General features: G+C 38.8%; 2 protein-coding genes across 4 annotated transcripts in view; one reads left to right on the top strand and one right to left on the bottom strand.

Moving 5' to 3' along the window:
- ATG5 (autophagy related 5) overlaps positions 1-26,218 on the bottom strand; it is a 113,972-nt gene that overhangs the window by 58,887 nt on the left and 28,867 nt on the right. For 2 of the 3 annotated variants that reach the window (XM_065888715.1, XM_065888716.1), the window contains one exon: positions 18,821-18,983. The exons of the other annotated variant lie outside the window; for it this stretch is intronic. In XM_065888715.1, the coding sequence (XP_065744787.1) occupies positions 18,821-18,983 (163 nt within the window). The remainder of the gene's footprint in view (positions 1-18,820; positions 18,984-26,218) is intronic. 3 annotated transcript variants of the gene reach the window in all.
- On the top strand, positions 2,364-2,950 carry LOC136132302 (small ribosomal subunit protein eS25-like). Its single transcript, XM_065889189.1, has 2 exons — positions 2,364-2,453; positions 2,525-2,950. Exons 1-2 carry the CDS (start codon positions 2,364-2,366, stop codon positions 2,948-2,950), a joined length of 516 nt encoding a protein of 171 aa, XP_065745261.1.

The raw sequence follows: 26,218 nt of genomic DNA, 5'->3' as shown, positions 1-26,218 counted from the left end.
ATTCATCCCATCACCACCACCACCCTCCCCCGCCACTTTTGGGGGGAAACTTCTGTATGTAAAGCCTTTCTCCTTCACTCAATGAGCCTATGCAATTGCTCTCTTCTATTCCTCCTTCCCAGATATCAGATGTCCACTAATTGCCTTTTTTCCTCTGCTCCTCCTTCCTTATATTCTGAGTGGACAAATAGCAATACATTTTTTTCCTTGCAAAAATGTTTTTATAGGGTTTTTAAAACCCACATAAAAATAATTTCACCTTAAAATAAGTGAAAAGTTAAGTGCAGGTTAATATACTTGTAGGAAAAAAAAATCTGAGTTTATTAACAAAAACAAGGAGCTACTTTAAGAAAAAGAGGCATACATCTTGAAGTGTACTTCTGAGTGTGGTTTATGGTAATGTGAAATAAAGCGAAATCTGAATCTGGTTAAATCTTTTATGCAAATAAACTCCAATTAAAAATACCATTGGGGATATTTTATTGATATTCCTCTACAGAGAAAGATAGAAATAAGGTAAATGTAGAAAAGCCCGGGAACCAGAGATAGTCTGGATCCTAAAGGGACCCTGTGGGAAGAAATGCTTCTTAAGTAGAAAGCCACTTTGAAGATAATAATCAGGACTTGACTGAACACCCTGTATCTTAGATACACAAATTTGTTTATTTTGCACTCTTTTTTTTTTTTTTTTTTTTGCGGTACGCGGGCCTCTCACTGTTGTGGCCTCTCCCGTTGCGGAGCACAGGCTCTGGACGTGCAGGCTCAGCAGCCATGGCTCACGGGCCCAGCCGCTCTGCAGCATGTGGGATCTTCCCGGACCGGGGCACGAACCCGTGTCCTCTGCATCGGCAGGCGGACTCTCAACCACTGCGCCACCAGGGAAGCCCTGTACTATTTTTTATGGGTTGCTTCTTTTCTAGTTTTCTAGCATTTGGGTTAAAATCGTGCAACTCTCTAAATGCTAATTAAAACACTGGAATAGTTTAATATTTAAATGTAATTTTCACATAAAAGGATTTCCGAATCTTTTAGTTTCTAAAGCAATAAAAGAGACATGCAACGAATAATAACAAATTAGCCCTGCTATAGAACGGCAGTTACTTCTTTGGTTCAGAAAAACATCATTAATATGGAGAACTGCGACATCAAGAATTTCTTATCACAGCCACTAGTCAGGACTGGTCTGCACAGGCAGAGATGGAGTAAATAGAATGTCACGGGGATAGGACTTGGGAGAGTGGAGGGGGAGGAAATTCTAGAATTCTCAATAAAGTAATTTCTAGGTCTTTGTTAAAAAGTACATGAAATAGGTACCTGGGAATAGGTAACACACTGGCCCGCATTAATTAGACTGTTGAGCTAAAATGTTTATCTGGTCATCCAGACCCTAGAAAGATAATGAAAGAATTGGTCAGAGAGTAGGTAAAAGTTTAAATGAGAGGTAAGAGAGGGAAAGAAGTGTTATCAACATACTCAGAACTAGATCAAGTGCCACACAGAAAGCTGGAGAGGGAGAAGAAAGGCAGCAAAAGAAGGAAAAGGAAAAATATGGAAGACACATATTACTTCAAAAAATGTAAACAGGGACTTCCCTGGTGGTGCAGTGGTTAAGAATCCGCCTGCCAATGCAGGGACATGGGCTCGATCCCTGGTCCGGGAAGATCCCACATGCCGCAGAGCAACTAAGCCCGTGTGCCACAACTACTGAGCCCATGCTCTAGAGTCCACGAGCCAGAACTATTGAGACCATGTGCTGCAACTACTGAAGCCCGTGCGCCTAGAGCCCGTGCTCTTCTACAAGAGAAACCACCACAATGAGAAGCCCGCGCACTGCAATGAAGAGTAGCCACCGCTCGCCACAACTAGAGAAACCCCGCGTGCAGCAACGAAGACCCAACGCAGCCAAAAATAAATAAAATAAATGAATTTTTAAAAAATGTAAACAGTCTTACTGAAATGACAGCGTACTATTGATTCATTTGTCATTTAATAGTAACCTCAACAAAAATAAAATAATCCTCATCATCCAGAAACAATTATAGCTAAGTTTACAATAAGAAGTTCACATGGTTTATGTTTACATACAAGAAGAGTTAACTGATTAAAACAACTTTTTAATTTGTTTACATGTCAAAGTCCTTTTGTTTAAAGAATATAGTTCCAAATACGGCCTAAATGAGTCACTGAACATAGTAGTTCTCAAAGGCTGAATTGGTGGAACAGATGAGAAACTTCATAAATAAACTGGCCCAGGCTTTAGACTTTCAAACACATCTTACAAGGCTGTTGAGATGACTGTGATAATTCATGTAAAGTACCCAGGACAGAATTTGGGGATTCAATAAATGATCACTGCTACTTTAATGGAGAAGCAGTTTTATGCATTAATTCTACATCACGGACTCCGGAGCGCGGCCGGCTGCGGCGCTTGCGCACTTGGAGCACGCCTGGCTGTCAGTAACGCCGGGAAGTTAGCTGTCGGGATCTAGAAAATTGTTTTCCGTCCCTTTTCCTCGGTTTTTAGTGTCAGGAAACAGCAACGTGTGACTGCCTCACAACTAGCCGCAAAGCGCAAAAGCCGCCCAAGGATGACAAGAAGAAAGATGCCGGAAAGTCGGCCAAGAAAGACAAAGACCCAGTGAACAAATCTGGGGGCAAGGCCAAAAAGAAGAAGTGGTCCAAAGGCAAAGTTTGGGACAAGCTCAAAAACCTAGTCTTGTTTGACAAAGCAACGTATGACAAACTCTGTAAAGAAGTTCCAAACTATAAGCTTATAACTCCAGCTGTCGTCTCTGAGAGACTGAAGATTCGTGGCTCCCTGGCCAGGGCAGCCCTGCAGGAGCTGCTTAGTAAAGGACTTATTAAATTGGTTTCAAAGCACAGAGCTCAAGTAATTTACACCAGAAATACCAAGGGTGGAGATGCTCCAGCTGCTGGTGAAGATGCATGAACAGGTCCCACCAGCTGTATATTTTGAAAAATAAAACTTTATTAAATCAAAAAAAAAATTCTACATCACCTCTCTCAGAGCAGTGGTACTCAAATGGGGTGATTCTGCCACTTAGGGGATATCTGGCAATGTCTGGAGACATTTTTTAATGTGATGATTGAGAACGGGGAGTAGTGTGCTCCTGGCATCTAGTGAGTGGGCAGAGGCCAGGAATGCTGCCAAACATCCTATACTGCACAGGACAGCCCCTCCCTGCCGCCACCCCAACATCAAAGATTTATCCAGTCCAAAATATCTAATGGTGCCAACAATGAGAAATCCTGCTCAAGAGTAGTGGCTCTCAAACTTTAGTGCATCACAATCACCTGGAGGGGTGCTGGACCACAAGTTACTGGGATCTGCCCCAGAGTTTCTGACTCAGTTGGTTTAGGATACATTTCTAATCAGTTCCTAGCTAAAACTGATACTTCTGTCCCATTGTCAACACTTTGAGAAACACCGCTCTAGAGAAAAGTGATCAGGAGCTAATTGACAAACAAAAAAAAATTACGAAAAGTAAGTACACTTGGGGTTTTCCATTCTCTTGAGGAGAATTATGATATTAAGTTTCAAAACAAAAGATTCATTTAAAAACAAAATAAGTTAAAATATATATGCACATATACCTTAACATAGGTCTTGGCAATTTTTTTCAGTCTGACATCAAAAGCAAAGCCAACAAAAGCAAAAATAAACAAGTGGAGCTACATCAAACTAAAAAGCTTTTGCTCAGCGAAAGAAATCATCAACAAAATGAAAAGACAACTTACTGAATGGGAAAAAATATTTGCAAATCTTGTATCTGATAAGAGGTTAATATCCAAAATATATAAAAAAACCTCATACAACTCAATAGCAAAAAACCCCTAAACAATCCAATTTAAAAATGGGCAGAAGATCTGAACGGACATTTTCAAAGAAGACATATAGATGGCTAACAGGTAGATGAAAAGTGCTCAACATCACTAATAATAAGAAAATCAAAACCACAATAAGATATCACCTCACGGGTTTCCCTGGTGGCACAGTGATTAAGAATTCACCTGCCAATGCAGGGGACATGCGTTCGAGCCCTGGTCCAGGAAGATCCCACATGCCAGCGGAGCAACTAAGCCTGCGCACCACAACTACTGAGCCTGAGCTCTAAAGCCCACGAGCCACAACTACTGAGCCTGCATGCCACAACTACTGAAGCCCGCGAGCCTAGAGCCCGTGCTCCACAACAAGAGAAGCCACCGCAATGAGAAGCCCGCGCACCTCAACGAAGAGTAGCCCCCGCTCACCACAACTAGAGAAAGTCCACACACAGCAACGAAGATACAACACAGCCAAAAAAAAAGATATCACCTCACACCTGTTAGAATGGCTACTGTCAAAAAGAAAAGAGATAACAAGTGTTGGCAAGGACGGGGAGAAAAGGAAACCCTGTGCACTGCTGGTGGGAATGTAAACTGGTACAGCCAGTATTTTAGTAATTTTTAGTTATTTTATAACTGGTAAGGTACAGCATGGTGACTACAGTTCATAATACTGTATGGCATATTTGAAAGTTGCTAAGAGAGTAGATCTTAAAAGTTCTCATCACAAAAAAAAGTTTTTTACAACTATGTAAAATGACATGTTAACTAGACTTACCGTGGTAGTGAGCACTTTGCTATATATACAAATATTGAATCATTATATTGTACACCTGAAAATAATATAACGCTACATGTCAATTATATCTAAATTTAAAAAATTAAAAACTAAAATAAAAATATAAAAACAAAGTTAAGTTAAACTATATATGCATATATACCTGTGTATATATATGTGTTTTGTGTTTGTGTGTATACCGTGTTTTGTTTTTTTTTAAGAAGAGGAATCATACTGTAAATTCAAATAATAATAATAGGTCATGAGTCCAAGAGTGAAAATCAATATCCGGATATTGATATTGGATCAATATCTGACAGATGTCCATCTGCATTTCCTTTATATAGGGTACCAACATTCATAAGAAAAAGCTTCTTGAACCTTCCCAAACTTACCTTACAAAAAAGTGACAGTACATCACAAGGCATACATTTTTTTAAAGTTTTTTAACTGGACCAGATAAATAAAAGATATGATAAGGTAGTCTTCTTACTGTAGATAATTTGGAATTTTACTTAAAATGACATTACAAACTAAACCTTTGTATTCCTGCAACACTAAGAGTTCACTAAAAATATTTTCAAGTACTGATCAGAGTTTAGACTGAACTATAAATCTAGTCTCATAGATTTGTACCTTTATCAACTGAATCTCATACACAAAAATGTGTTCTCTCTACCACTGATTAACTCTGGAACATATGACCATTCACTGTAATTAATGGACTCTTCAATAAACTTATGTTAGTATAATTTGTAGTATATTAGGAAATAACTGTCTAAATGTTTTCACCAAGTTTTATTATCCATGACGTTCACTGCCAAGTATACCCAAAGCACTGTAAGAAGCTATGATCCAAGTTATCACCAAATTTATTTATTCATTCAAATCATGTAATTCCCAAGAGCAATCTTTCTCCAGAAGCCAAGCAAAGTATCTTTATGATTTTATATTAAAACACAAATGCATAAACTTTTTAGATTTTCATCATTATTTCTAATTACAGAAAGTTAGAATACCAAGATAGTGATTTAAAACATGTAGCATAATATAGTAAAATGCTTGTTTGTTCAACAGTAAAACTTGAATGCTCAAGCAGGTTACAAATTTTCTCTAAGCAAATTTCTCACAAAGTTGTAGATTCCTGAAGCCACACACACAGCTTCAGACTGAACTTATTCATCTTACTATACTGCAGACAAAACAATAAAGGAAACGACTATCTCAGCTGTATGCAGAAAAAAAGCAAAACACAGTTAGTGGATATAAAGAACTCTCAAACATTAGGAATGTATGGGATTGCTCCATATTCATTGCCTTGTATCACTGGGACATCAACTGTCATATCCTTTAAGATAAAATAATAAACAGGGCACTTATTGTTAAAGTAAATGACTATGAAATTAGAAGTTGCAGCATTCGATTCAAATCTGTTAAGCTTTCTTCATCCACTGACACACACTCACAATACTTAATTCTATCAACATCTAACTCAATGCCTCTGCACGTGAATGTCTCAGAGACATTTCAAACTTTTCTTTTTAAATTTATTTTATTTATTTTTGGCTGCGTTGGGACTTCGTTGCTGCACACGGGCTTTCTCTAGTTGTGGTGAGCGGGGTCTACTCTTCGTTGCGGTATGTGGGCTTTTCATTGTGGTGGCTTCTCCTGTTGTGCAGCACAGGCTCTAGGCATGCGGGCTCAGTAGTTATGGTTCACGGGCTCTAGTGCGGGCTCAGTAGTTATGGTTCACGGGCTCTAGTGCGGGCTCAGTAGTTATGGTTCACGGGCTCTAGTGCGGGCTCAGCAGTTGTGGTGCACAGGCTTAGCTGCTCCGCGGCATGTGGAATCTTCCCGGACCAGGGCTCGAACCTGTGTCCCCTGCGCTGGCAGGTGGATTCTTAACCACTGCACCACCAGGGAAGCCCACATTTCACTCTTTTGCCTTCAAGGCTGACCTTCTCAATTTGGCTTTGTTCCCCATCCCAAACCTATTTTTTATCTAGTTATTTCATATCATGGTATAAAGCACTACTATCCATCTAGCTGCCCAAGTCAGAACTCAGGAATGATTCTTTCCTTTCTTTCAACCTAAACTTGAAACCATACACAAACCCCTGTGTCCCTGTCCTTTGAAGTAAAAGGCTTTTGCTTTAGTCTCCCAGGCCTCCCTTGTGTCTCAAAAGGCTGACTCAAGAGTTAATGATTAGGAAATGTGAAGATGTAGAAATAAAGCATAGCTGTTGGGCTGGGAAACTGGTAACAATTTAGACTATAAATCCACCACACAGCACCGTCACCCAACTCCCAGGTCCCTGAAGGATACAGATAAAGGCCTGATACACATTCCTGTCTTTTTTTTTTTTTTTTTTTTTTTTTTTGCAGTATGCAGGCCTCTCACTGTTGTGGCCTCTCCCGCTGCGGAGCACAGGCTCCGGACGCGCAGGCTCAGCGGCCATGGTTCACGGGCCCAGCCGCTCCGCGGCATGTGGGATCTTCCCAGACCGGGGCACAAACCCGTGTCCCCTGCTTCGGCAGGCAGACTCTCAACCACTACGCCACCCGGGAAGCCCTCCTGAGTTGTTTTTAAAGGAAGCAGGCCCCCACCAGATGGAAACTGCTGACCACAAGAACACAGATCCTAGTCTGGTTGAAACCAGAAGGTTGATGATGCTTGGAACTTCACCTTGATGCCAACCAATCAGAGAATTGTGCAACAGCTGATCACACACCCTGCAGCCCCTCCCTCACACTGCCTTTAAAACCCCTTCCCTGAAAGCCGTCGGTGAGTTTGAGTCTTTTGAGCATGAATTGCCCATTCTCCTTGCTTGGTGCCCTGCAGTAAACACTGTACTTTCCTTCACCACAACCCAGTGTCAGTAGATTGGCTTTACTGTGTGTGGGTGAGCAGACTCAAGTTTGGTTTAGTAACAACCTAATACCCCGTCTAATAATAGATTCTGTCAATGCTACCTCCAAAATAAACCCCAGATTTACTGACTTTTCTCCATCTCTACCATCATCACCCTAAAGGCCACCATCATCTTATACCTGAACCTACTACTACAGACTCTCCACTTCCACTCTTGGCTCCCTCTATTCCACCCTCTATTCAGCAGCTACAATGTTCTTCCATCATATTCTGCATCTCATCACTCTCCTGCTTAAAAATCCTCCAGTGGCTTCGCAATGCACTTAATATCACAATTCTTTCCTTGGGCTTCCCTGGTGGCGAAGTGGTTAAGAGTCCGCCTGCCAATGCAGGGGACACGGGTTCGAGCCCTGGTCCGGGAAGATCCCACATGCCACTGAGCAACTAAGCCCGTGTGCCACAACTGCTAAGCCTATGCTCTAGAGCCCACAAGCCACAACTACTGAGCCTGCATGCCACATCTATTGAAGCCCACGCGCCTAGAGCCTGTGCTCCGCAACAGGAGAGGCCGCTGCGATGAGGAGCCTGTGCACCACAACGGGGAGAGGCCCCCACTCGCCGCAGCTGGAAAAAGCCCGCATGCAGCAATGAAGACCCAACATAGCCAAAAATAAAAATAAATAAATAAATAAAAAATTTTCTTTTCCTTGACTTGAAAGGCCCTATATCACCTAGACCTTTCCCATTTCTCTAACCTCATTGCATGTCACTCTTCCGTCTTGGTCACTGGCCAAGACACACTGGCCTTCTTTCTATTTTTTAAAATGTACCAAACTCCTTTTTGCCTCATGTTCTTAAAACATGCCATTCCCTAATGTGACTAGTTCCCTTTCATCCTTAAGATTTCAGCTTAAATATCATCTTGTCAAACAGGTCTTTTATAACTACCTTAATAAAAACAGGCCCAATCCCTAATGATCTCTATTCTCAGCACTGTTTATTGCTTTCAAAATAGGGTAAGATCACTGCCAAAAGGATGCTTTCTATCACATGAAACTTATGGAAAGAACCAGATAATAGAAAAGTGACATTTTTGCTACATAGAATTTTTTTTTTTTAAATGATGAATCTATACTATAGATTGTTTCTCACAGGGGAAATATGACAAGCACACTAGAGGAAAACGGTATCCTAGGGAAAAACAACTTATGTTCTCTCTCACTTTTGGTAAAAGCTACTAATAGGATTAAGTCTTCAAAAGTACCTAGCATTTTTCCCCACCTCAGGGGCTTTGCCCCTGCCATTCCCTCTGCCTAGGAAGGTATTAGGAACCCCAGATAAATGTATGGTCCTGCTTTAGGTCTTCATTTAATGTCATGCAATCAGTGAGGCCTTCTGAGACCACCTGATTAAAAACAGCAATGCCCTCTCCCAACACAGTCCTTTCTCATCTTTCCCTGCTTTTTCTCCCACAGCACTCCTCATCATCATAAGGCACATAATGTATTTTACTTTTATATATACTTATTGTCTGTCTCCCCCACGATAATTTAAGCTGCATAAAGGGCAGGAAATTCAGTCTATTTTTTTTTACTACTTTATCTCCAGTATGGATTCAATAATTACCGGTTCAATGAATTAACATTAAAATGACACCCATAAAAGATGAACCAAGTTATAGCAGGAATGTGATGGTTAATTTTATGCATCAACTTGACTGGCCACAGATGCCCAGATTAAACATTATCTCTGGGTGTGCCTGTGAGGGTGTTTTGGGATGAGATTAGCATATGAATATGTGTCATTTCAGTAGACTGCCCACCCCAATGTGAGTGGACATCATCCAATCAGTTGAGAACCTGAAGAGAACAAAAGGAAAGGTAGAGGAAATAGGAATCTGCCCCGCTTTTTCCTGCCCCGTTGCTTGAGCTGAGACATCTCATCTTTTCCTACCATTGAACTGGGATTTATACCAGCAGCATCCTTGGTTCTCAGGCCTTGAAACTCAGAGTGAATTTCACCTCTGACTTTCCTGAGTCTTCAGCTTGCAGAGGGCAGATTGTGGGACTTGTAAGACTCCAAAATCACATGAACCAGTTCCTCATAATAAATCTGTGTGTGTGTGCGTGTGTGTGTGTGTGTGTATTCATTCTATTTCTCTGGAGAATCCTGACTAATAAAAGGAGTATGTAAGTATGTAAGAAGAGTGGCAGGAAGGTCAACACCAAGCACAAGATGAGGTTTATTTAAAAAAAAAAAAAAGGGAGGAAAAACAAAACGAGCTTTATAAACCATGTTTGGCAAAGAAAGAACGAACGCATGGAGAACATTATTGGGAAAGATGGTTATCATATTAAGAGATGACAGAGAGAAAGCTAAACTATCCAACTTCTGTTTAGTTTCCATTTTCTTCAGCAAGAGAATGATTTTCAAAGAAGCAAGTGTGAAAACTTAGCTAAAATAAAAATGACATATTCAGACATAACAGTAGGTACTTCGCTTTAAATTAATGCAAGTCTTCAGACAAAGGAAAATTACTTCAGAGGACACTAAAAGAACTTAAAGATAGGATTACAAAACCAATGCCAATAATCTTATGAAACAATGGAAAATGAGAGAGGTGTCTGAGGTCAGCAGACAGGCAAATGTTTCAACCTAAAAATATGAATGGATTTTATCAACTGGTAAGCCTGACGTCAATCTTTAGCAAAGTTTTAGAATGTTTTTGAGCATTCAGAAAGTAAAACAATAATTAGTAGAAATCGCCATAAATTTTAAAATACTTATAGCATCAGAGAGACCATGTTTCTTTTTATGACAGTATTAAGGTACTGCATACCAAAAAAACGGTTTATCTTAATGTAACGAATAAGATCTCCTTCTGGGTGTCTATAAGCTGGATAAGTGTAGTTAGGCACACTCAACAGTTTCTAAAATGTCTGGGAACCAACTATGACAGTTTTCATTCTATTACCCACCACATTCAACCAAATACTAAGTCCTAGCAAGTCTACATCTCAAATATTTCTCAAAACCGTCCACTTCTCTCTACCTTCAAGACTGCCCTGTAGTCTGAAATATTCATCTGCTACCTAACCACTGGAATGGACTCGTACTTGGCCTTTTAATTCCATATTTGTTCCCTTCTAATTCATTAACCATACAGTAGTCAGAGATAACTTAAAAAAGAACATCTGATTCCTTTATATCCCTGCTTATAATCTTTCAGCAGTCCCCTATCTACCTCGCCTCACTCCCTGGAGATTAAGTTCAATATCACTAAAATGTCCTATCAGACCCTGAATAGATAGGGTCCTCTATCCAATTTGCAGTGTTATCTACTTGCCACTCTCAATCACCGTGCTCTAGTCAGAATAGCCTTCTGGAGCCTTATAAAGAAAACTGAGGCCTTGGAGGACCACTGATTAAACACAGAAGAACCACAGGAGGCTTGAAGGGGGAAGTCCAAGTAAAATGGCTTTAAAGATTTGCTTAAAGGAAGTAAAAGTACCCCTTAAATAAAATATTGATTTTGGGGAAAAAAAAAAAAAAAAAAAAGAATAGCCTTCTTAGAGCCCCTAGAATTTATTAAGCTCTTTTCTCCTTCTCAGCCTAACCTACATCATTCCCTGTGCCTGGAACACTTTCATCACAACCACACTGCTCTCTACCCCTTCCTCTATAACTCAAGATACAAATGTAATAATTATTTAAAGGCTATCTGTTTAATGTCTGCCTCCCCCACCAGAATGTGAACTCTGAGGGAAGGAACCGTGGCTGTCATACTCACCCCAGCGCCCCCTATGCCTAGCACAGTGCCTGGCATGTGGTAGATTCTTAATAATTGGCTAATCCATACTATCAGGATCTGGGCATAACTCTCGTATAATGATTGTTCTTTCCAAGACTTGATTAAATAACAGAGTATAAAGTCTGTGAAGAATATAAATCTGTGAGCAATATTCATAGCGCCAGATTAAAGAATGAAAATTTCTATAAACTCAAAGTGGGGCAGGGGTGAGAGCAGATGAAAGAAGACTGACCATATACTGATAACTGCTGAGATGGGCGACAGGTATGTGGATGCTCATTACACTATTTTCTTTGCTCTTATTTATACAATGTGATCCCAGTGTTCTCATGACTGATAAACATCTGAGTTTTTCTAAAGAAAGGAAGCTTACCAAATAGTGACCTTTCACTGAGACAAAAGGTTCAAGAAGAATACTTATGCTTCCTATTGACAGTTCTACTTAGTAATCTCCTTCCACACCATCTACACATTAGAACAGTACTGACACTGTGATAACAGCACAGAAATGGAAGCTTCAAGATACAGAGTTAAGTCCAAAAAATCTCGTCTTTCTGTTTTAGTAGTCTTTCTATGACACCACATTTATTTTTAGAAAGCTATCTATTGCCTTTTACCTAAGTCCTGCTTGAAAGGACCAGGGAGGAAGAGAGGGAAAGAGGGAGATGTAAAGAGAGAAAGACGGAGAGAGAGAGAGAGAGAGAGAAATAAACAATAATTATTCTTCCAGGAAATCCTCTGGAATCAAGAATATCTAATCACCAGAATTCAGGTGTAAGTGATTACCACTGTACAGTCTTTGAATCTGAGTCTTGTGAGGTATCATCACCTTGACATTTATAAGGAAACTCCATCTCAGAAGAGTGATCTGCCATGGCCACACAACCAATAGGAGATAAGCAAAGAAAGATCAATGCCCCTTTGGAGCATATGTTAATGACCCAATGCTCCTTCTCGGACCAAGAGATTCTCGTCCATTACTTATACTACTATATTGCAACTGATAAAAACAAAGCAATGCAATCACAACCCAACTGTCTCTATCATATAAGCCTGTTAGAACCATTGCGTTTCTTTTGCATCACCCACCAAACAAAAGAATTTTCAAAATGCTATGACTTATCATAAAATTCACCTTAAGCTAAACACTATTTCCTCTTAAAAACCAGTTTTAAGTTAAAATGGTACACTACCAAGTAACTGATTTCTCTAAAAAATTACTTAGCTCAAAAGGATTAACCATACTTTATAAACAATGTAAATTTTCAATATTTAGCAGTGAAAACTTGCGTTTATTTGAAGGTCTATGGAATTTATTTGATGCCATCTTTTCTTTTTTAGTATACTCAGAAAATCAAAGCTGAAAACTAAGTCATATATTATGTTAAAAATATTTTTTAGAGATTTCCTCAAATCTCTAGCTTATAAGAAAAACCTCCTGACATTTAATAGAAAATAGCCTGCAAATATAGTGACAAGTGCCTCATAAATAATAAAAATGTTACTTTCTTCTCTTTTTTGTGGTCATTACCTTTGTTTCACAAGGAGGTTAAATACTTTTATACCTAAAATGAAAACCCATAAAAAACACTGAAAGGCACAGTATGTCTTAAATGAGCTTTCTTGGTTTCAAAAGCTTTTCTTATTTCTCTTTCACAGAGATCTGAAAAATTAAAATTAGCATTTGAAAGTATTCAAAAATTGTTTAAATCGTTTAGTTGCTATGCTGTACAGGTGCAGTTCTGAATGAAATAAAGTTACCATCTGCTTTTTCTCAATTCTGACCAGTTTACAATTACACTAACCAACAGGTGAAATGTCTTTGCCCTAACAAATCTGTAAGACTTTCTTTTGGATGGAAAAATTCTTAAACATAAAATCCACTTCCATAATTAAAAATTTTAAAGGTACTTCCTCTATTTTATCTAATATTAATCTATTTATAAAAAGCTGTTAACAGTATTTCCTTGTTGTACTACATAGGATTAAAATAAAGGAGTCACTCGGTCAATATTTATTTTGTTCATTCTATGCCTAAGAATATACTAGGTGCTGGGGATACAGAAAATGCATGATACACTCTAACCAAGAGAAATTTATATTCTAGCAGAATACATAAACCATAACTATACCAGAGAGTGAATTATGAGAGCAAGAATGCATATGAATGGACAAGGAGCCATGACAGCATGAAAATATAAATAGTTCTGCCTCCACTTGGCTGTAGCTTCACAAAAACAGGATTCATGTTTGTTCTATCACTGCTGGATGATCACTAGCTCCTAGCATAGTGTCAGGCACATATTAGATGTTCAATAAATTGTTGGCTAAAAAAAAATGAAACAGGGAAGTTTTCACTTAGAGGGTGACAAGACAGATGAGCATTAAAACATTAAGTAAGAATTAAATAGACAAAAAGGGAGGGAAAGGTTCTTCTAGGCAGAAGGAACAGAATGAACTACTATACCCACCTTTCACCAATTTACCTTAATGTAGGTAACATTCAACATTTTACCCCAAAATATATTTTCTACAAACAACCTCTACCCAGCCAAAGATTTTCTAAATGTATATTTCAATTTTAAAAAGTAGAAAATAAACTATCAAGGTCCCCAGAGGATACCACATGTAGGATTTTGAGTGTGTAAACTTAATCATTAGCAGTACCAACAAAAGCAAACATAATAGCTACAAAAATAATTTATAGCTAAAAGAAGGAACAAAATATATTTTAACCACATACCATTTTATGTTGGATTTAATGAAACTCAATTTGAAAAGTAATTTAATAAAAGTTAAATTAATAAAAATAACTTTAAAATAGTCATATATCCAAGCAAGAATATAAGCTAAGACAAAAACAGGAAAAAAGGAATTTTATAAAACAATATATTTTTTAATATAAAAAAATAGCAATGAAGGCAGTTATTAGACTAAGTCTGATACGTTAAGTTATACCAAGTTCTGAATGTGTGACACTGTGAGTCATGCTTTAGATCAATGGTAAATACAAGCTATTGGTTTAATCAACCTTCTATAGGCTGGCAAATGTTTTCTAAAAGGGTTAGAGAGTAAATATTTTAAGCTGTGGGCCACATGGTCTCTTTCACAACTATTTTTTTTTGACTTTTTTTTTTTTTGCATCTTTATTGGAGTATAATTGCTTTACATTGTTGTGTTAGCTGCTGCTGTATAACAAAAGTGAATCAGCCATACATATACATATATCCCCATATCCCCTCCCTTTTGCGTCTCTATCCCACCCCTCTAGGTGGTCACAAAGCATGAGCTGATCTCCCTGTGCTAACTGGCTGCTTCCCACTAGCTATTTTACATTTAGTAGTATATGTATGTCCATGCCACTCTCTCACTTCATCTCAGCTTACCATTCCCCCTCCCCGTGTCCTCAAGTCCATTCTCTACCTCTGTGTCTTTATTCCTGTCCTGCCTCTAGGTTGGTTAGAACCATTTTTTTTTTTAGATTCCATATATATGTGTTAGCATATGGTATTTGTTTTTCTCTTTCTGACTTACTTCACTCTGTATGACAGACTCTAGGTCCATCCACCTCACTACAAATAACTCAGTTTCATTTCTTTTTATGGCTGAGTAATATTCCATTGTATATATGTGCCACATCTTCTTTATCCATTCATCTGTTGATGGACACTTAGGTTGCTTTCATGTCCTGTCTATTGTAAATAGTGCTGCAATAAACACTGTGGTACTTGACTCTTTTTGAATTGTGGTTTTCTCAGGGTATATGCCCAGTAGTGGGATTGCTGGGTGGTATGGTAGTTCTATTTTTAGTTTTTTAAGGAACCTCCATACTGTTCTCCATAGTGGCTGTATCAATTTACATTCCCACCAACAGTGCAAGAGGGTTCCCTTTTCTCCACACTCTCTCCAGCATTTACTGTTTGTAGATTTTTTTTTTTTTTTTGCGGTACACAGGTCTCTCACTGCTGTGGCCTCTCCCGCTGCGGAGCACAGGCTCTGGACACGCAGGCCCAGCGACCGCTCCACAGCATGTGGGATCCTCCCAGACCGGGGCATGAACCCACGTCCCCTGCAGCAGCAGGCGGACTCTCAAATACTGCACCACCAGGGAAGCCCATGTTTGTAGATTTTTTGATGATGGCCATTCTGATTGGTGTGAGGTGATACTTTATGTAGTTTTGATTTGCATTTCTCTAATGATTAGTGATGTTGAGTACCCTTTCATGTGTTTGTTGGCAATCTGTATATCTTTTTGGAGAAATGTCTATTTAGGTATTCTGCCCATTTTTGGATTGGGTTGTTTGTTTCTTTGATCACAACTATTTAACTCAGCTGTTGTAGCATGAAAGTAGCCATAGATGTTACATAAATGAATTGTTGTGGCAGGGTTCTAATAAGTCTTTACTTACAAAAACAGGTGGCTGGCTCATGACCACACTTTTTGTTTGTTTGTTTGTGCTTTTTTTTTTTGCAGTACGCGGGCCTCTCACTGCCGTGGCCTCTCCTGCTGTGGAGCACAGGTTCCGGACGTGCAGGCTCAGCGGCCATGGCTCACGGGCCCAGCCGCTCCGCGGCATGTGGGATCTTCCCGGACCGGGGCACAAACCCGTGTCCCCTGCATCGGCAGGCGGGACCACACTTTTTGCCAACCCCTGTTCTCGTGTCTCAAAGTGACTTCTCAACAATTCTTTTTATCAAGACAGCTTTACTTCCTTTCAAACACTTTCACATAAACTGTATTAGTGTTTCGTTAAAGCTTCTAAAAACATTTATAGGAAACCACAGCAGATATTCTCTTATTTTACAGATAAAGAAACTGAAGCTAAAAGGGACTGAGTGGGCTTCCCTGGTGGCGCAGTGGTTGAGGGTCTGCCTGCCGATGCAGGGAACACGAGTTCGTGCCCCGGTCCGGGAAGATCCCACATGCCGCGGAGCGGCTGGGCCTGTGAGCCATGGCCACTGAGCCTGCGCGTCCAGAGCCTGTGCTCCGCAACGGGAGAGGCCACAGCAGTGAGAGGCCCGCATACTGCAAAAAAAAAAAAAAAAGGGACTGAGTGACTTGCCCTAAGGAGCTACCAAAAGAGGTGAGACTAAAAACCACACCTTTGTTATTTCCACAACTCTTACCCATCACCCTCCATAACTAATCCTCTAATGCCCCAACTGAAACAGTTCAATCATTTTTAGAATCCTCTGCTGAATCCGTGGGCTCTCTATAGCTGACTCACCATGCTCACAATAGATTTCAAGAACATTTACTTAAAAGTTCATCTAAATTATTTACTTAAATTCTGAAGACAAATTACTCTCAGATCTCTTCTCTCTTTAGAACATTCCTGTCTTCTTCCATTTAAGCAATCCTCTTATTCACAAGCCTCCTAAAATGTCACTTCATCTACAAATAGCCAGCCAGGAAAAGGAAAAAGTACACCTTCTTAAGGGGTTGTAAACTCTTTTGATCACTTAATAAGAATATGTGTACTCAGTAATATAAATGAAGTGAAAGGCCTGGTGCCTTCCTTGTGCAAACCTTACAACCTAATTGAGAAATATCAGAGGTACAAATATGAAACTAAGGAGCAACTCCATGTAACTTGGGTCAAATCTAAGAAACTTAAAAGAAATGTGAAAATTTAATTTACAGGACACACTGTCATAAAATACGTACCTTTTGTACTAATGAAGTCACAGATAATGTCCTGTATTTTGCATAATGAAAGTTTAATAAATACTAAATAACTACAGACAACTCTGTGAGATGGTAATGATATAGTCCAAAAGATAAAACTGTATCACATTAAAAAAAATTTTTTTTTAAGGGGAAAAGAGGGGTCTTCTCTTATTCTAGTTGTTGCTATGAAAGAGCAGCTTATATGGTACCAACTCCTTGTCCAAAAACAACTATCGAAGATGGACAAAATACAGACAGTCCTTGCTTTGCACAGTAGTGCAGGACTGGAAAAATTACCATGCAACAAAGTGATCTTAATAGTTAATGGGAAAATTTATGATTGTTTTGTGATCTTTTCGAAAATTGTCAAAATATTAAAAACTCTGATGGTTATAAATGTACAGGAAAATGAAAAAAGTAAATAAAACGAATATTTATTTAGTACTGTGGTTAACAGTACACTAATTAAAGCATTAGAAACATGGAGAATTAAAGTGCTTTATTTGTAAAAATCTTAAGCACAGTTTGAATAGTGCCTGCTTTCTTACAAGCAAGCATCTTTCCTAAACTCTGGCAAATTATCATACTCCTTTCTAAGTTTGGATCAACTTCAAACATGTTACTTGCACTTTCAACACCATGAGATATCCCTGTTCCTCTAATGTGATATTTTTGCCAGTATCACTCCCTCTAGGATAACTTCATCCTTTTCATCACAACCACTTCCCTCATTTGTATGGAAGAGTTTGCCTTCACTAAGCTCCTGGGGCTGCATATCTAAAGTCTCTCAAATGGTGGTAGTGTCAACAGCCCCACAGTTAGCTATGTCTTCTATAATTCCACTACCTTCTATTCAAATTTCACTTCCAGCATTATCACTTTTTGTTTCTTTGCTACACTTTCATCTTTCTTGGCTAATTCCCTCTTTCCATTATCCAGTTTTACAAAATGTTATGTGGGCTTATCAATGGACACAAGGAGGCAACACAACTGCATGCTTTGCTGTCTGTGAGTGAATTAAATAACAGCGGCATAACGACGATTCACTGACAGACACTGAAGAAAGTGACCGGTCACTGATCATGACATGTATCTGTTGTTACATAATGACTGAACCGAAGAGCTAACTCTTACGTAATTGTACTTTATGTGATTATTCACAGTTAATACACAATGACAAACGAAATCTGACTCACATTGTTGGGGAACTGGCATTATTTAACTAAAGCATGTTAACTGAAATTCATGCATATTTGACCCATGTAAAGTGAGAACTGCCTGCATACAGAACTGTGTGTAGGCACTGGAGGGCAATCAATGCAGGCAAGATTAAGGAACTATGATGGCTAAGAGAAGAAGAATACATCAGTAAATTGCAGATTCCCCTCAGCTTTTTCCTTGAGCGTATTTTCTAAATCCCAGCCAGGAGAGAGAGAATCTGAGCACAAAGCAAGGCTTACTGTTCTGAGAAAGCAGAGACTAGAGATTGTGCCCTACCCAGGCGGAGGTATTTTGGTACATACACAGGGTATTCAGTTGCAATTCCAGAAGGATCGTGACTAGGACTAAGGGCACTTTTTCCAGAAGCTAAACACAGGAAGTTTATACTGTCTTATATTATGGGCAAAGCAATCTGTCTAATGCTAGGGAATCCAGGAAGAGAGGGATGCTAGAAGGGTACAATGTAAGAAAGGTATGACCAAAGGTAGCTTCTTCGTGAAATTCTGTGCACAGAGGCTGGAATTTAAACTTGTATCACCAACCCTAAGATGTACCAATTACTCACAGGATTATAGTTACTTCATAAAGTGGTATTATGAAATTAAACATCGTTATATTTACCATTTTGTAAACCCATCCAGAGTTGCTTGTGATCTTTTTTCTGCATTTCATTGATTACTTGACTTTTGTGCTTTAAAGCATCCGCTTCTTTCACACAAGACATAAAATGAGCTTCAATTACATCCTTAGATGGACAATGCAGAAGGTCCTTTTCTGGAAAACTCTATCAAAGGAAGAAAAAATACACATATAAAACATGTACACACATTACAAAATTAGCTCTTCAAAGAACTGTTATCTCCTGCAATTTTCCAATATTTTAAGCAAACCACCTCTTACCTTTGCAATAAAGAGATTTTAGTATAACTCCAAATACTTTTTAAAATTAACTTAAAAATCTTTAGCTGTCTGGCATATTCTGCACTTTTTCCAAATAATCCTTATGTGATATGGTATGCATTTATACAACATGAAAAAAGATATGAAAGAACAAGAAATTTAAAAATAGCTTTTTGACTGACCATACCTAGTATTGTCAAGAATGTGGATGGAAATGTAAAATGGTACAAACACTGTGGAAAACAGTTTGGTAGTTTCTTCTAAAAAAGCAGACACCTACCATCTGATCCTGTCATTCTACAACTAGGTATTTACTTAAGAGGAATAAAAGCATATGTCTACACAAAGACTTGTACATGAATGTTCACAGCAGCTTTATTTGTAGCAGTAAAAACACAGGAACCAACCTAAGTGTCAACAGGTAAACAAATATATAAACGGCAGTATAAACTTATCAAAGTGTACACTTTTAACATGCATAGTTTCCTTTAGGTCAATTAGAGCTTAACAAAGCTGTTAAAATGTAAGGTCAAATAGCTAAATTTACATTCTTTACCTTCACTGAATCTTTTAGGCAGTTGAGGCAATGATCATTGGATAAATAAGCAGTAATGTAAATGAGATGACATGTACTTTTCACCGAAAAAAAAGAAAGATATTAACAATGATAGCTACCTGAATGCTTAGTATGTGACAAACATTGTACTAAGACTGTAATATGGATTAAATCATTTAATTTACCTAACAACTCTTGAGGTAAACACTATTGTTATTGCTATCTTACAGATAAAAAATATATAAATAAAGCTCTGGGAGTGGATGGAATTGTACAGCTTGCTGGTGGTGGAGCTAGAATTAGTCTGACTCAACAGTCCCAGCTCTTAAACCACCATGCAATACCACTTCCTCCCTAAGACCTAAACATGTACTTAATGATTATATTCGAACATTATCTTACCAAAAAAAGACATTGTTCTGTAAGTCCTTTAATAAAAATGGAGTCAAATAATAATGGTAGAAAATAACATTAGTTATACCCTACTCATGTTATTAATAGACAACATTCAATTATCCAAGTCATGGAAAGCTCCTGAATGATTAGGAAATTTACCATAGATGCCCTCCTACCAAAGGAAAAGGCACTTGACTACCTATGGCTATCTCCTAAAGCAACTTTTTTAAACGCAAATAATCAGTCACACCTCCTTCTATTTTCATAGAATCCAGTCTCACAGTTTCTGCTGAGTAAACGGTAAGCCACTATATAACTACCCGCTAGTCACAGTTGCCTAGAGCAGAAGGAAACAGCTGAGTCAATCAAATTGTCTCTCTAGGTACAAATGGATTCCAGTTTCATGGTGCTCTTGAACTAGAAGTCCATAAAGAATTAAGATGGATACTTTCAAACACAGGCACACAAAGGCAAAGAATAGGAGAAAATATAAAATGTCTTAAGAATGAAAAGGCAAAAGGAGAGTATGAGGGACAGATAAAACTAAAAGATGAGAGAGGATATGGACAGCACAGAGAGTGTCCCTGCCTTAAGCAACTTTACAATCAGCTGTATTTGCTTTGAATCAGCTAGACTGAAGGGATTTGCCCTGGATTCCTGACCAGGACAAAGAATTAAGTGTACATCATATCAATTCTATTACAGTCAAATGGATTAGCAATATGATAATGATTAGCATCATGACTTAAGAAAATTTCAATTCTGTTATACTTGATCTATAAAATTAGAAGGGCTTTTTCAGACCAATGCTTTCTTTATTTTTTACTTTTTTAGGCGTGCAGCATGTGGGATCTTTGCTCCCCAACCAACCAGGGATAGAACCTGAACCCCCTGCAGTGGAAGGGCGGAGTCTTAGCCACTGGACCGCCAGGGAAGTCTAGAAGGGCTTTTTCAGTTATTGTACAGTAGTCCCCGACCTTTTTGGCACCAGGGACCGGTTTTTCCCGGGAAGGGATTTGGGCGGGCGGGTGGGGGAGGTTCAGGGGATAATGAAGCTTCGCTTGCTTGCCCGCCACTCACCTCCTGCTGTGCGGCCTGGTTCCTAACAGGCTGGGGACCCCTGTTGTACAGTTCACTACACTGCTAATTATCCACTTTGGTTATGAATGAGTGGCAGAAAATATAAAAGTTCATATTCCAAAGAAAATATTGTCTTCATGTACTTTAATTTATGACCTATTTAAGCTTAAATACCGTTAGAATTTCTTAAAATTGTATGCAAGCTGATTATGAAAAAAAGGAGTTAGGATCTCTCAAACCACTGGTTTGAAAAATTAGGAGGAAAAAAATCCCGCCATTTTTTAGTGTTGCATCAGCATAGGCTGCTAATTCCTTCAATGGCTCTTGTAACCAGAGAAGGTACTGAGGTTTTCCTTTTCCCAGACTTCCACTGCTTTGCAGGTTTCTAAACTTAACCAATGCTGACACCTGTAATTGATAGCTGACAATTCCAAATGCCTAGTCTTTATAGCAAAAGAGGGGTCTGTTAAGAGAGTGCATGTTTGTACACCTACCCTTCAACAGAGAATGCCCTATCTCCAGATGAACTCGTTAATGAAATGAGGGGAAGCATGAGAGCAGTAACAGAAAAACGGAGATACCTGCTTAGGCAGCCATAGCAGTTGAATTAATTGTGGCAATGAATACAGTGTCAGATGTCTCAGCCAAAGCCCCCACAGCTTCTGCTCATGAAATGCTCTTCTTTCCATGATTAGCTTGGGCTGGGGTGGGAAATCCTTTTTTTGAAAGCTTCACAATAAAATTACAAGCAGAATCTTGATTTGTTACATTACATTTCTAAATCTCTTCTCATATACATGAGCAGTTGTGTTTAAGTGCATACCTTTTCAGTCCAAATTCTTGCAAATAAAGGCAGCGACTTTAACACCATGTTTACTTGCTTTCATTAATCTTTCAAGTCAGAATCCTAATAAACTAGATCTAATTTCACTTTTTTCCTGAAAGGTTCCATTTACTTATATATTATTACCTGTGTCCTTTAATTAAAATATTAACCCAGGCAGTCTGGAGTATGTCCAGACGCATCAGAGATAACCAAATAACACTAAACAAAACACTAAAACTACTTACAAAGTTAGTGGGGAAAAAAGCCTTTTCAGTCTATTAATAATAATATTACAAGCTCTATTATGACAATAGAGCAAAACAAAAAAACATTTCCCATGTACTGCTGATTCCTCCTTCTCCCCGTCTCCCACATCCAATCAAGTTCTGTTGAATCTACATCCTAAATAGATCTGAATCCATTCACTTTCAACATTCCCAATGCCACTTTCCTAGTACAAATTAACAACTATGTGAAACTTCTCAATGCCACTTTCCTAGTACAAATTAACAACTATGTGAAACTTCTCAAAAACCTTGTGACTGGATCCCATGCCCAAAATCTTACCCTCTTTAATTCATTTTTCACATTTGGAGTCATGGTGATCTTTCTAAAATGCAAATCTGGTCTTCTCACTCAGCTGCTCTGTTCTACTTTCAGGATAAAATCAAACTTCTAATGCTTTCAACATTCGAATGATTCCTCTCTCTGCTAACCTCTCCAGCATAATCTCTTACTCGCATTTCACATCCTCCATTCTCTTTCCCTTCTCTCCCACATACAGTCTCTGCTCCAACGATCCTGAATATCTGTCCTCCCTCCAGCTCTCGAAAACCACTACTCAACTTTCTGTCTCCATGGATTTGCATATTTTGGACGTTTCATATGATGAATCATATAAAGTGCAGCCTTTTGAGTCCGCCTCCTTTTGCTCGGGCTCAGTATGATGCTTCAAGGTTCATCTGTGCTACAGCATGTAACAGCACTCCGTTCCTTTTTATGGCCAAACTATATTCCATTGTATGGATATACATTTTGTAAATAAATTCATCAGCTGATAAGTATCTGGATTGCTTCCGCTTCTTGGTTCTTATGACTAAAGCTGCTATGAACAACCACGTACAAGTTGACGGGTAGACGTACGTTTTCAATTCCCTTGTGTATATAACTATGAATGGAGTTGGTGGGTCATATGGCATTTGAGGGAATTGCCAGATTTTTCTCCAAAGCAGCTCCAGCATTTTACATTCACAACAGTAACATGTAACATATGAAAAGTACCGATTAGCCCACTCTCTCCAACACCTGTTATTGTCCAACATTTTGATTATAGCTATTTTAGTGGGCATGAAGGGGTAACTCACTGAGGTATTTCTTTGCAGTTCCCTAATGACTAATTATGCTGAGGTTTTGTGGGTTTTTTCATTTTTTATTTTTATACAATTTTTAAAGGTTACTTTCCATTTACAGTTATTACAAAATACTGGCTATATTCCTCGTGTTGCTCAGTACACCCTTGAGCCTATCTAACACCCAAAGTTTGTACCTCCCACTTCCCCCACCTCTATGTCTCCTCTCCCCCAACAGTGGTAACCACTAGTTTGTTCTCTATATCTGTGAATCTCCTTCTTTTATGTCATATTCACTAGTTTATCCTATTTTTTAGATTCCACACATAAGTGACATCATACAGTATTTATCTTTCTCTGACTTATTTCACTTAGCATAATGCCCTCCAAGTCTATCCATGTCACTGCAAATGGCAAAATTTCATTCTTTTTTACGGCTGAGTAGTATCCCATTGTATATATAAATATATACCATATCTTCCTTATCCATTCATCTGTTGATGGACACTGAGGTTTTTTCCATGTCTTGGCAACTATAAATAATTATGCTTGGTTTCTTTTCATATGCTTACTGGCCATTTATATATCTTCTTTGGAGAAATGTCTACTCAAATCCTTTTTCCATTTTTAATTGGGTTATTTACCTTTTTATTACTAAATTCTAACAGTTCTTTATATATTCGGGACACCAGACCATATTAAGTATATAATTTTGCAAATATTTTCTCCTATTCTGTGGGTTATCTTTTCACTTCCTTTGAAGCACAGAAAGTATTTCATCTTGATGAAGTCCAATTTATCTATTTTTTTCTTTGGCTGCTTGTACTTTAGTTGCTGGTACCATGTAGTTGTGTTTACTGTTGCTTTGAAACCAGGAAATGTGAGTCAAATCATATTTCTTAAAATTTTCTTTCTGACCCATGCCCTCCTTCCTTTCCTTCTAGGAGTCCAATTACATGTATGTTAGACTGCTTGATTTATCCTAGAAGTCATTGGGACTCTGTCCCTACCTCCCTCCAATTTTCTTCTCTCAGTTCTTTACATTGGATAATTTCTATGGATCTGTCAAGTTCACAGAAGCTTTCTTATGCCATCTCCAATTCACTGTTAAGTCCATCAGTGAACTTTTAATTTCAGATACTGTTCTTTTCAGTTCTGCAATTTTGTTACCTTAAGTCACTGAGTTTTTAATAGTTGCTTTAATTCATTTTTTGCTAATTCCAAATGTGGGTTATCTCAGGGTCAATGTCTACTGACAGCACTTTTCCCCTTGATGTGGTTCAAGTTTCCCTTCTTATTTGCATGTCTAGTAATAGACGATTATATGCTAAACACTGTGAATATGGTGTAAGGATTCTAGATTATACTGTCTTTCTTGTTGAGCTTGTTCTGCCTGGAGCCTCTCCTTGATCTTAAAAAGGCTTAATTTTAGGCTTTATTAGGGCAGATCTAGAGCAATCCTTACTCTGTAAGAGGAGTTAAACTTTGTAAAGAGCAGGATGGTAAATGTATTATTTGTGGGCCACACAATGCCTATCGCAAGCACTCAACTCTGCTGTTGTAGTCCAAAAGCAGTATGTAAATGAATTAGCATGGTTGGCCGCATCCAGCCATTATTTATGGTCACTAGAATTTATATTCCACATCATTTTCACATGTCACAAAATATTATTCTTTTAATTTCTTTTCAGCCACTAACATATATAAAAAACATCCTTAGATCACAGGACATATAAAAACAGTCAGTGGGCCAGATTTGGCACACGGGCCATAACTTGCCAAACCTTTCCAAAAGCACAGCCTTTCAGGAATCTAAGATTACTATCCAGTATATTAACTAGGTCTTTCTCCACTCTGGATGGGCTGAAATCCAACATCTCCAGGTATTATGATATTTCTCCCACTTTTAACCCCCTAACATGCACTCCCTACTAGGCCTTAAGGAACATCACCTACATGTGTGCAGCCCAACCCTCAGCCAAGCACTCTTGGGACTCATACTTCTGTACGTACCCTCTTCTTCAACAACCTAACAGTTCCAGCTGCTTCAGCAGCCCAAAACTCCAATCTCTGCACCCTCAGTTCAGTAGAACTTCCTTGCTCTGCTTCAGTTCCACTCCCCATGACATAGTTAGCCAATTACCCTGAAGCACAGAGATGGGCTAAACGTGGGGCTCACCTAATTTGTTCTCTTTCTCGCTACATCCAGTGCCTGAAAACAGCTCTATTTCATATACTTTGTCTGGCTGTATAGCTGCTTATGACTAGAGGAAAAATACAATCCACTTACTGTCAGAGATGAAAGCAGATGTTAACCCCAATAAATATTTGATACATAATTTAATGACTAAACAAACCTTATTTCATGAAGTTTTAAGTATGTGTGACCCTCTGTGATCTCAACCTCTTGGTGTCCACACCTTTCTGTAATCCCTTCCCCTGGAGTGTAGGTAGGACCTGTGATCTGCATTAATCAAAAGAATATGGCAAAGGGACTTCCCTGGTGGCACAGTGGTTAAGAATCCGCCTGCCAATAAAGGGGACACGGGTTCAATCCCTGGTCCGGGAAGATCCCACATGCCGTGGAGAAACTAAGCCCATACGCCACAACTACTGAGCCTGCGCTCTAGAGCCTGTGTGCCGCAGCTACTGAGCCCACGTGCTGCAACTACTGAAGCCTGCATGCCTACAGCCCGTGCTCTGTAACAAGAGAAGCCACCGCAATGAGAAGCCCGTGCACCACAACGAAGAGTAGCCCCCGCTCGCCACAACTAGAGAAAGCCCACACACAACAACAAAGACCCAAAGCAGCCAAAAATAAATTAAAAAAAAAATGTGGCAGAGATTATGGGATACTACTCCTGTGATTAAGTCATGTTATGTAACTCTGGTCTTGCTAACAGACTAGCTCT

Source organism: Phocoena phocoena, chromosome 12, assembly GCF_963924675.1.
Source record: "Phocoena phocoena chromosome 12, mPhoPho1.1, whole genome shotgun sequence".
Taxonomy (NCBI): Eukaryota; Metazoa; Chordata; class Mammalia; order Artiodactyla; family Phocoenidae; genus Phocoena; species Phocoena phocoena.
This window is presented reverse-complemented; position numbering and strand designations above follow the sequence as displayed.

Excerpts from the sequence above, each read along its gene's own strand:
- LOC136132302 (XM_065889189.1), top strand. The coding sequence starts at position 2,364 with ATGGAGAAGCAGTTTTATGCATTAATTCTACATCACGGACTCCGGAGC. Across the intron at positions 2,454-2,524 it reads CACTTGGAGCACGCCTGGCT|TGTCAGGAAACAGCAACGTG; the intron begins GTCAGTAACGCC and ends CTCGGTTTTTAG.